This window comes from Nicotiana tabacum, chromosome 20 (genome assembly GCF_000715075.1).
Source record: "Nicotiana tabacum cultivar K326 chromosome 20, ASM71507v2, whole genome shotgun sequence".
In the NCBI taxonomy this organism is placed as follows: Eukaryota; Viridiplantae; Streptophyta; class Magnoliopsida; order Solanales; family Solanaceae; genus Nicotiana; species Nicotiana tabacum.
In genome coordinates, this window is record NC_134099.1 from 49,670,678 (window position 1) to 49,683,136 (window position 12,459).

The 12,459-nt window shown below is 38.7% G+C and overlaps 1 protein-coding gene across 1 annotated transcript; it reads left to right on the forward strand.

Moving 5' to 3' along the window:
- Positions 1 to 9,661: 9,661 nt before the first annotated feature.
- On the forward strand, positions 9,662 to 10,396 carry LOC142174370 (secreted RxLR effector protein 161-like). Its single transcript, XM_075240155.1, has one exon. It carries the CDS (start codon positions 9,662 to 9,664, stop codon positions 10,394 to 10,396), a length of 735 nt encoding a protein of 244 aa, XP_075096256.1.
- The last annotated feature ends 2,063 nt before the right edge of the window (positions 10,397 to 12,459 follow it).

A 12,459-nucleotide genomic window follows, 5' to 3' on the forward strand; every position in this document is an offset into this window, starting at 1 on the left:
ATCCAACTGCCTGATCTATCCCGATAGATCTTAAACCGCATTGGGGTACCAAATGGTGGTTGCACAATAAAAAGAAGGTCATTTTTTTGAAGAGGATAAAAAGGTAATGAAATATGATTCGAGGTAGAGGCACTTACGGTTCATATTCTACTCCTATGGGAATGGTATCCTATTAGCCGGAATAATGTTCAAGGTCCTCACTCGGACAAACCGGCTCATCCACCCCCAATCCTTGTCCTCGTCGATACTTGAAAAGAACGTCCTCGCGGATCGAGGATGAAGCTTGATCAAATCCCGATAGAAATGGGGGATGTATAATATGATCAGGTGATAGAGAGTGAAGGTCATACCCTTGACCTTGTTGGAAAAGTGTCGGAGCATATGAACTATCCTCTAGAAAGAGGGATAGATCTGGCCGAGTGTCACTTAGTAATCATGGCAAAAATCGAGGATCACCGGATATATCAATGGAGAAGATGGATCTGAAGTATCCGCGGGGACTAAAGTAAACAGGTATGTGTACACATAGAGGAACCCAACCTTATGGTCCACTATGTTCTCCTCAAGATTGGGAAGTTCTACTAACGCTGTCTTCCCCCATCGGCAGTCTTCTTTCACTTTTTTGTATCGGTCGCCATACTGATATACCGAGATACATGTTCACATCGGCCTGGTGTAGCTGGAGGATTTTCGACTGAAAGGTTGTGCAGAGTATCGAATTTGGTGTGAGTGCATTGCTCGACAGTTGGGGCACTTTCGGTTTGCCCTTAGATGAGCATGACGAGAAGGCGGTGCCCTCCTTCTGAGGTACTGTTCTAGAAGTTTGAGCCATAACGACAAAAATAAAAAGAGAAGGGTTTCCGGGAAGGAAAGTAAAGAAGCAAGCTTAAAAGGGAGAAGAACAAAGGAGATGGTGGATTTAGTTGTAAAATTTTGAAGATATCGTAAAGTATGAATTGCAAGACGGTTGAGGTATTTATAGGAGCCACATATGAAGCATTTGAGAAGTGGAAAGGTTGAGCTAATAGTGGTTCAGGGGCTTCTCGGTAGCGTGTTGACAGCGACTCTCGTGCGGCTTTTGATTCGTAGCATTTAATGCTCTGATAGACTAACGTCATGGTAGTAGGTATCGAATAGGCGGGAATTCAAAACCGTTTCTTATCATTTTAATCTAAGAAATGCGTGGACTAACTGTATACGGTAAAAATCAGTGGTCTGATTTTATGATCATTAAGGCACCTCGTATAGACCTCCTCCAGAAGACTTAAAGTTTATCTTGGGGTTCGACCCTGAGGGTTCTCAATGATCGACCTCGAGGTAGTGCAAACCAGCGGCTACGATGGACTGACGTGAAGTTCCCAAGGCACATGATTAGGGCTGACCAAGTCTATTAGGCTAGTTCAAGCCCGTACCATGGCATTTAATTACTTTACCAGCCCCATATCTTTGTAATAAATGCATTTGTACTATGTTGGCATTCTCCCTCATATATAAAGGGGACCCTTATCATTTTGTACTGACAATATACAACACACAACATTGAATACAAAAATAATCTCTGCTCTCTAACTTAAACACACTCTCCATTGGTTCTATTATTTACATTTATTGCTTATATTTATTGTGTTCTATTGATTGTTCTTCATTTATTGATCATTATTGATCATAAAGAGCCTTCATAAAAGCTCTCAAAGATGTTAATCCTTTACCGGTTTCCCATAACGTAGCACCGAGATCGACCCCTAGGCTCCATATAACCAGGCTCGAGGCCCCGATTCTCAGCCACTCGGTTTACTTAAATATACCATTTTTGAGTTCTTATATTATCTTCTAATCTCACATTTAGTATATATTGCCTAACAACTTGCATAAAAACAGATCACATATTTTTAGAACCACAAAATCAAATCTAATTGTAATTACCATTTTCAAGGTAAACACCAACAAATCACAACTCCTCGTAACACTGAAGAGTAACTCATAGATCACTCTAGGACACGAATAAGCTCAACAACAATCGAATGGCACATCTTTTAACAATAGTAGTTCAGAGTCAACAAATCTTACCCAGTGCAGAACATATATCCATGTTGGGCCTACCAATGCACCCAAATAAACTTTGGGCACCCACAATAGATAAATAACCCTCCGAAAGTCCACAGTGACTGAATCACAACACTTTCTACCCTATGACTAATCTTAGCTACATTTTCACAGTCCATAACCACGAAATCATCTACTCACAAAACCTCTCAACCTCCAAATCTATTAGAACATACGAATCACCATTTCTGGTCTCAACTCCACCGCATGAATATCCACACTTCTCCGATTACACGGTCATCCTACGAGAAATAATCCTGAATTTTTTTGTGCCACAAGGCAAAAATCAGAACTCCAGCAATTGATCAAACAAGAAAGTGTCGCAATGCCAAAGAAGTATCCATAACTCAATCATATTGCCCTTTCTGAAATGTATACCCTTATCAAGCCACACCAATTAGCAATATCATTTGCCTAATCATCTGAAACTGCCCATGATGCCTAGGAATTTATGTCCTTCCTTTCAGAACTGAATTGTGACCTTACACATCTAATCTCAACCCTACACAACATACCGCATATACCAAGCCATCCTATGTCAAATATGAGGACTTCATAATCCATTCCGAGCCACAAGCAACTACGTACTCAACTAGCCAAGAACTTTCCATTTGATCCCATTTAGAAAAAAAGCACTATACATCACATGCTCCTCATGCCAGTAGAAAATGTACACCTTCGACCGTAGTAAAAACCATCAAGAGCTCTCTGAATCCCATTTACACAAAACAAAACTGTCAGGACTGAATTCCTCTAACTCAACCAAGCTACGCATGCCATTAAAACCTAAGAACATTGCCACAAAACACCTGTAGAAACCCACTGCATCATAAGTACCCAAGAACCGATCATATCTATTACCACGCCGACCTAACCTACTACCAAGCTATCCTAATTCTCTGAGTTCCTTCCGAATTACCTTCAAATTGATATGTTTCCTTGCTAGTACACCACTATCCTTAACTAAAACTTGCCCCACGAACTTTAGCATAAAACCACACCGCCCTATGGTTCATAGACCATCATATTCTTCTGAAGCACCCCCAAAAGTACCACAGCCGAAATACCCGCTCTAAAGAGACCTTCTGCAAATCTAAAGCCATTACATTTGCCTTCCTGATACTGGTATGCAGAATTCATAATGATACAGAAATGCCACAAGTCCTGACATCCTCCTATATAAATCTCAGTTTCTAGCCAACACATATCCTGAAGATTCCCAATTACTACATGTAAATCTTAAATCTTTCAAAACCATTCTCGGGAGTTAACCACTCTACTCCGGTTTCAATTAGACTGATCAAATGAACCGAACAATCTGTGCCCCATTAGAACAATAACACATATGGAAGTAACCCCACTTTAATGCAACCAAATAAATTCATGCTCTATGCACCATACATTCTTCACCAATAACAACTCAAGTCATCCTGTGATTCTCATACACCCATAAAGCATAATGTAACCTTTAATAAAAATTTCCTTTACTCGAGCCATCCTCGGTCTCAACCCCTGCAAGCCACAACTGATTCACTAGTATACTTCAAACTGAAACCAATACAACACATGACCATGCAATCAAATAATCCATAGCATACTCCCCCACATGGCTCGCAGCCATAGGTCAAAACACACAGAACTCACAATGCCCATACTCTACTACTGCCATAATACCATGGTGCAATTAAACTAAATCCTTCATAAGCTCGTGCAACACAAACCATCTAGTACTTCAAGTCTTCTGCAATTCTTGCATTCACCCTCGTAACAGTCAAGCCCACTCTCTTAAGCAATCCAAATTCAAATTGCAACACGTATATTTCACTGGTAAAAGAGGTCTTCCAATAAACAACATAAGGATCACCCAAACTCCAGAATACTCCGTAGAAGATAACCCACCTGCTTCGCCTCAAACTAACATCTCTTTATACCCTTCCACCGACATAAACATTACGCAATCACTTAATCTTCCTGAGTTTGAACTCATATCGCAATGTGAAATCCACTTCAATTCCCAACCAGACAACATCAAAAGATCCTTCAACACACCCACAAATCGGGGTTATACATCAAATCACAATGGAAATCAAGCACCAGATAGCTCTTGCTACCCCCAGGCAGACCCTTATCATCTCATTCAAATCATATGAACACATCTCGTAGTCACATCATACTCACCACGTATCTATCCAGTCATCACCTCCCCTAATAGGGACACTATCGAGCATATAAACCTAAAAACACATGCTCACATAATCAACACCTCAGTGCTCAAGCTACAAGTAAAGCCCAGTCTCAAGTGCTCCAGACTGGCCCAACATCAATAGATAGAAATCACATCTCACCCCTCAATCAGGGAATCACAAGCCATCGATGCACAGCTGATACCGAGCGCTCATGCTCGCATATGAACGCGTGGAAGGAATTCAAAGTGTTACATTTCAAGCTGAATCAATGACGCACGATAAGAATTCAAGAATGTGGGATTTCCTAAAGGTTCTGCAGCCTCTCGAAGATAAGTACAAACGTCTCTGTACCGATTCGCGAGACTCTACTAAACTTGCTCATGACTCGTGAGACCTATGTAACCTAGTCTCTGATACCAACTTGTCATGACCCCAAAACCAACCCGGTCGTGATGGCGCCTATCATGGAACTAGGCCAGCCGACACAAACCCAAAACCAATCAGTATTTTCCATTCTTAGGATAAAATCAAATCTATTTAAAAATAAACCTTTATATAGTGTTTAAAACAAATAACACTGTGGAAAGAAAGTCCGACATCGGGGTGTCACTAGTCATGAGCATCTACTACAACTGTCTGACAACCTCAAGACCATCATGGTAGGGGAAAACCACAAAAATACACTAATGGAATATAAGAAGTGAGAAAAGCAGGGCTGTGATCGCCAGGCAGCTACCTTGCTAACTCCGATGAACCTGCCATCGAGCTCAGAAATACCTAGATCTATACACAAGGTGCAGGGAGTAATATGAGTATGCCAACCCAGTAAGTAATAAAGTAAATAAAGACTTAGCAGTAAAAAATGATGAATCCACATCATGATAAACTCAGTACGCATAACAAGCTTTCAAATCAGAATGTGAGTCATTCATCTCATTTAAAATCCAGTTTTTGGTAAAAATCATTTGAAGATGCCTTCCAACAGTTTCAATAGAGGTTCAATACAGTTTACAGTAAAAGTGATAAAAATCATAATCGGCCCCTCGGGCAAAACATAGTTGGTACACAGCCCCTCGGGCAAACATAAATCACATACATCTCATAACAGAAAAATCTTAGCAGAAATAACAAAGCCAAATCAGTGATTAAATTTTCGAACATATCGTAAAAACTCCAGTTTTAATGAAAGTTGTTTAAAAGCATTTGTTCAACATTTTCAACAGAGGCTCAGTATAAGGGGAGTGAAAATAGTAATCTCATAAAAACAAGACCCTCGAGGAAAGCATCACTCATATACATATATAGCCCCTCGGGCAAGCTTTTTAGTCACTCGAGTCTCAACTCTCATCAATCAGCGCTCACACTCGACACTCACTCTCAATAGGTACCCTACAATAACTGATACGGCATGCAGCCCGATCCATAAATATATAGTTGACTACGCTCACTGGGGGTGTGCAGACTCCAGAGGGGCTCCTACAGCCCAAGCGCTATATCGTTGTGGCATGCAGCCCTATCCAACATATCACTGCGGCGTGCAGCCCGATCCATATATCGCTGTGACATGTATCCCAATCCATATACATATAATCCTCACATCCAGATCGTCAGCCTCTCTCGGTCATTAACCTCACAATCAGGCCCTCGGCTTCTCACAGTCATTAACCTCAATATTAGGCCCCCGGTCTCTCACAGTCATTAACCTCACAATCAGGCCCTCGGCTCCTCATAGTCATTAACCTCACAATTAGGCCCTCGACCTTTCACAGTCATTAACCTCACAAGCCACTCGGGCTATCAGTAAAACAGGGCGTTCAGCCCAAAAATATCATTTATAGTATCAAAACTGAGTAAATAAGGCTGAGTTATGAAATCAATAAAACACAGCATGACTGAGTACAAATATTAAGTCAAAACAGTGAGGAATAATAGTAAAACACCCCTAAGGGTCCAAACAGTTGGCACAAGGCACAAATATGGCTTTTAGCTCAAAACGTGATAATACTTTCCAAAAGACAATAGTATCAAATAGTTTTTAATCAAATATGCGACTTAATAGTCGTATGGGACGGACCAAGTCACAATCCCCAATGGTGCACGACCCCACACTCGTCATCTAGTGTGTGTGTCACCTCAAGGTAGCACAACGATGTGAAATCCAGGGTTTCATACCCTCAGGACAAGATTTACAATAATTACTTACCTCAAACCAGACGAAAATCCTACTCTGCGATGCTTTTTCCTCTCGACTCGGCCTTAACTCGCCTCGAATCTATCCAAAATTAGAATCATAACATCAATATACACTAAGGGAACAAAACCCACGCGAACATAATCATTTACATCAAAAATCTGAAATTGGTCAAACCCAACCCCGGGGCCCATGTCTCGGAATCCGATAAAAATCACATCAATAGAATCCTCATCCTCCCATGAGTCTATACATACCAAGATCATCAAAATCAAACCTCAAATCCCCAATTTAACTCTCTAATTTCCCAAATTCTTTCTCTCATTTTCCCAAATATTTTATGATTAAACAATGGAATGATCACCATAAACACAAAATACAAATCCCAAGTAGCTTACCTCTCTGAAAACACTTGATTCCCTCTTGAAATCACAGCTTGGAGCTCCAAAATCGACCAAAAATGGTGAAGAAATGACTGAAAATCGTGAAGGAGCCTTTATATATTATTTGTCCTAGTACTTCCGCATATGCGGTCCCCATTACGCATCTGCGGGGCTGCATCTGCGGAAAAATCTCCGCTTTTGCGGAATCTCATAAAAAGGGCATTCCCGCTTCTGCGGTTGCCTGACCGCACCTGTGGTCATCGCAGATGCGGGGACCAAACCGTACATGCGACCCCTGTTGCGCATTTGCACCTCTCTTCTTCTCCTGCAGAGCTCGCACCTGCGGTCCCCAATCCGCAGGTGCGGATATGACAGAAGCAGCAATACCAACTGCAATTTCTCAAGTTCAACTTTCCGAAAACTATCCGAAATCATCCCGAGGCCCCCGGGACCTCAACCAATAATACAATCAAGTCACATATCATCATTCAAACTCATACCATCCCTCGGAAGATTCAAAACGACATCGTAACACCAAATCACACTCGGAGTCAAGCCTAAGGATTTCAAAAACTTCCGAATTTCGCAACTGATCCAAAAATCTAGCAAACCTCATCCAAATGACCTGGAATTTTGCACACACGTCAAAAATGACACAACGGACCTGCTCCAATTTCCGGAATTCCATTCCGACCCCGTTATCAAGATTTTGACTGCCGACCGGAAATGCTAAATTTCTAATTTTGCCAATTCAAGCCTAAATCCACCACGGACCTCCAAATTCCATTTTGGACGCGCCCTTAAGTCCAAAATCACCCGACAGATCTAACCAAATCATAAAAATCCAAATTCGAGACCGAATACTAAAAAGTCAAGACTAGGTCAAACCTTTCAAATTTAAAGCTTCAAGCTGAGAATCATTCTCCATATCTATTCCGATTAACCTCAAAACCACAACCGATGATTTATATAAGTCATAATACATCATACAGGGCTATTCATGCCTGAGAATTAGCTAGCGAAGTGCAAATGCTCAAAACGACCGGTCGGGTTGTTACAAAGGGAAAGCAAACCAAACATAGTAAGAAAGGTGCCACAAGAAGCACCCAGCTTCTTGAAATTATACATACCGATATTTGTGGACCCTTTGATGTTCCATGTTTTGGTGGAGAAAAATATTTTACCACTTTTATCGATGACTTTTTACGTTAAGGATACATCTATTTGCTGAAAGAAAAATCTCAAGCAATAAATGCTCTCAAAGTGTTTGTTAATGAGGTTGAAAGGCAATTACATAAAAAGGTAAAAATTATTAGGTCAGATAGAGGTGGTGAATATTATGGAAAATATAATGAATCGGGACAATGTCCAGGTCCATTTGCAAAGTTCCTCGAGGAACATGGCATATGTGCACAGTATACTATGCTAGGATCACCTCAACAGAATGGTGTTGCAGAAAGGCGTAATCGAACACTTATGTATATGGTTAGGAGCATGATGATTAATTCCTCATTATCCAAATCATTGTGAATGTATGTTCTTAAAACCGTTGTATATTTATTAAACAAGGTTCCTAGTAAGGCAGTTTCAAAGACTCCTTTTGAACTGTGAAAATGTAAGAAACCTAGTTTAAGGCACGTGCATGTGTGGGGTTGCCCAGCGGAAGCTTTAGTTCATAATCCACAAGAAAAGAAATTAGATTCTCGAACAGTAAGTGGTTACCCAGAGAAATCTAAAGGGTATGTATTTTACTGTCCAAACCATAGTTCAAGAATTGTTGAAACAGGTAATGCAAGTTCATTGAGAATAGTGAAGTTAGTGGGAGTGTTGAAAAATAAAGTGTGGAAATAAAAGAGGTGAGGGTCAATATTCTATTACCCACAAATGTGCCTACTTCCACACAAATACCAAATATTGTTCCAGTTGTTGAAGAGCACTTTGACAACACCGAGAAATATTTGGATGAAACATTTCATGAAGAAACTAACTCACAAATATCTGACACAAATGAACCACAAGAAATGTCATTAAGAAAATCTCAAAGAGTTAGAAAATCGGCTATTTCAGATGATTACGTGGTTTATTTGCAAGAGTCAATTTTGACATTGGTCTTAATAAAGATTCAATTTCATTTTCACAAGCCATAGAAAGTAATGAGTCTGACAAATGGATTGATGCCATGAAGGAAGAGCTAAAATTCATGGAATACAATAAAGTCTGGGATCTCGTTGAATTGCCAGAAAGTTCTTAAAAAATCAAGTGTAGATCGGTCTTTAAGACCAAACGCGATTCAAGTGGTAATATTGAACGATATAAAGCCAGACTTGTTTCCAAGGTTTATACTCAAAAAAGAGGGCATTGATTATAGAGACATTTTTACCGGTCTCAAAGAAAGACTCGTTAAGAGTTATTATGGCTTTGGTGGCTCATTATGATTTAGAGTTACACCAAATGGATGTGAAAACTGCTTTCTTAATGGAGATATCGAGGAAGAAGTTCATATGGACCAACCAGAGGGTTTCAAAACTAAAGGAAAATGTCAAATGGTGTGTAAACTGAAGAAGTCAATATATGGACTAAAACAAGCCTCACGACAATGATATATAAAATTTAATGATACCATAGCATCTTTTGGATTTGTGAAAAATACCATTGATCGGTGAAGATACCAAAAGATCAGTGGGAGCAAGTTTATATTTTTAGTCCTAGATGTTGATGATATCCTACTTGCTGCTAACGATTTAGGCATATTGCGTGAGACTAAAAATTTTCACTCTAAGAATTTTGAAATGAAAGATATGGGTGAGGCATCCTATATGATCGGAATAAAAATATTCTGTGATAGATCACAAGGAGCATTGGGATTGTCTCAGAAATGCTATATCAAAAGAGTTCTAGAGAATTTTAACATGAATAACTGTTCAGCAGGAATTGTTCCAATTCAAAAGGGCGACAAATTTAGTCCCATACAATGCCCTAAGAATGATGTAGAACGAAAAGAAATGGAATCAATTCCTTACTCTTCTATTGTTGGTAGTCTGATGTATGCTCTGACTTGCACAAGACTGAATATTAGTTTTGAGGTCGGAATGATAGGAAGATATCAGAGTAACCCAGGAATTGATCACTGGAAAGCTGCAAAGAAAGTTTTGAGTTACCTGAAAGGAACAAAGGATTACATGCTCATGTATAGGAGATCTAAGCATTTGGAAGTTGTTAGATACTCGAATTCAGATTTTGTTGGATGTATTGACACTAGAAAGTCTACGTTTGGTTGTTTGTTCCAATTAGCTGAAGGAGCAATATCGTGGAAGAGTGCCAAACAGTCTGTCATTACTACATCCACGATGGAAGAAGAATTTGTGGCATGTTTTGAAGCCACAATTCATGCATTATGGCTGCGAAACTTTATTTTAGGACTTGGGGTTGTCGACACCATTACCAAGCCGCTGAAAATTACTGTGATAATTCTGCAACAGTATTCTTCTCCAAGAACGATAAGTACTCCAAAGGTGCCAAGCATATGGAATTGAAATACTTTACCGTCAAGGAGGAAGTTCAGAAACAACGAGTGTCACTTGAGCATATTAGAACAAATCTCATGATTGCAGATCCATTAACGAAAGGTTTACAACCAAAGATATTTAAAGAACATGTACATAAAATGGGTCTTGACTCTATTTATGATTAATGTATTTATGATGTTTTGACACTCTGAGCTTATTTATGTGTTTCTGATATATATTAGTGATTTCTTGTTTCTCATAATGATGTACACATTATTGTTTTGAGATGTTACAAGATAAGTCTCAATGAGACATTATTGTGGATCATAATATTTTATAGCTTATGAACCTGATATGATAAGTTACTAATATTGTAGTATATGGAAGGGAGTATGTAAACAAATTATATATAACCACCATAACTCACATTTACTAGTTTATTGTATTGTGGTATTTATGATGGACATTATAGAAGAGATTTGTTTATGTGCAACTAATGTTCCTATATTAAATATTAATATTATGTGATTATTGCACTAAGTGGGAAAATGTAAGATTTTCTTACGTTTATTGGTGGCCCAATAAGTTTAAGGCTCATAATTAATATTTAATTAATGAGCAAATCTCATCTGTCTGATCGGTTACTTGATGGACGTACCGGATTAAGTGAGAACCTCTATAAATTGATCCTCTCCCCACCCATTAGGGTTACCGTATTTTTCTATTCTCTCTTCCATCACTAAAGTCGGCGGTAACGAAAGTTAGGGCAAGGGGCGAGAAACCAATTCCAAAACGCTTCCGCTTCGTGATAATGGCTTACGATTTAGGTATGTTTTCTGTAAGATTATCATGTTCAAGATCCTGGTATACAATTAAAATATATGTTTACACAATATACCTGTTGTTTTGGATTAACTTAATTATCCTTACCGTGTAAGAAAATATTATACACCATTATGGTATGCAAGTTATTGAACTCATAGCGATGATATATAAATATCCAAGAATACTATACTCGCACCAAAATTACAATCTTTTGTCCTCTGTAATCACCAAAAACCCTTCAAACGGGTATAACTAGCAAAGTGCAATGCCCCATTAGTTATCTTCTATTGGTTTGAGACCAACGATATAATGGCTGAGATAGAAACTTCGAACTGCATATTTGAAGCTACCTCGTTCATTTAACGGTGTGGAGGAGCTGTCAAAATGGGCGAACAACTGTTTAACTTTTTGGGCAAAAAGGTTGAAAAAAATTATGAGAACTTACCAGACGTACTAATTTATTACATCCTTTTTCTTTGTGCATGAGGGCTTCCGTTCCTGTTCGAGGTGTTGGTCTCGTCAAACTCAATTTTCTCTTCAGGATATTTTTCTAGTTTAAGGTTAAAAAAATCGGTGAAGAAGTCAAGCAAAAAAATAATAATACTCGGTAGCATTTTGGACCCAGAGTCATCCTAATTCTTTAAAAGAATATCAATTTCAGTGATTATTCCATGTAATGTTAATTATTGTTTATTTTGTGAATAGGGTATTTGTATAAAATTCAAATATTTCAGTGGTAATTAATTTATTCATGTTAAAAATAAAGTTATTGTTCCAAGGGGCGGCTCAACATAATATGGGCCTAAGGCGAAAACAAAAGGGATTTTTACCTATCTATACCATATATCAAATCTTATTACCAAAAATGTTCATAATTTGTTATTTACCCATGTAGTCCACACTTTTACTATAAATTATATACCAATCCAAAAATAGGTAGATTTTGCCATTAAAAAAGCCCTAAAATGAAGGCACCAGATCTGATGTGATTCTGTCAAGGATTTTATTCGAATTTTGAAACTGAAGGAGATCTCTCTTCCTGATGAAGGCACCAGTTGCGTAATTCTCTCCTTCCTCAACAGAAAGAGATCTCACAAAAAACGCAATCAAATTGTACAATTACTGAAGAGAGACTATATCGGTTCTTCGTCTCAAATTGTACAAAATTGCTCTTCGTCGATATCAGTACTCAAATTGTAGAAACTATATCTGTTCTTCGTCTTTTTTCCTATCAACTACACGAAATCATATCAAAAATCCCAATA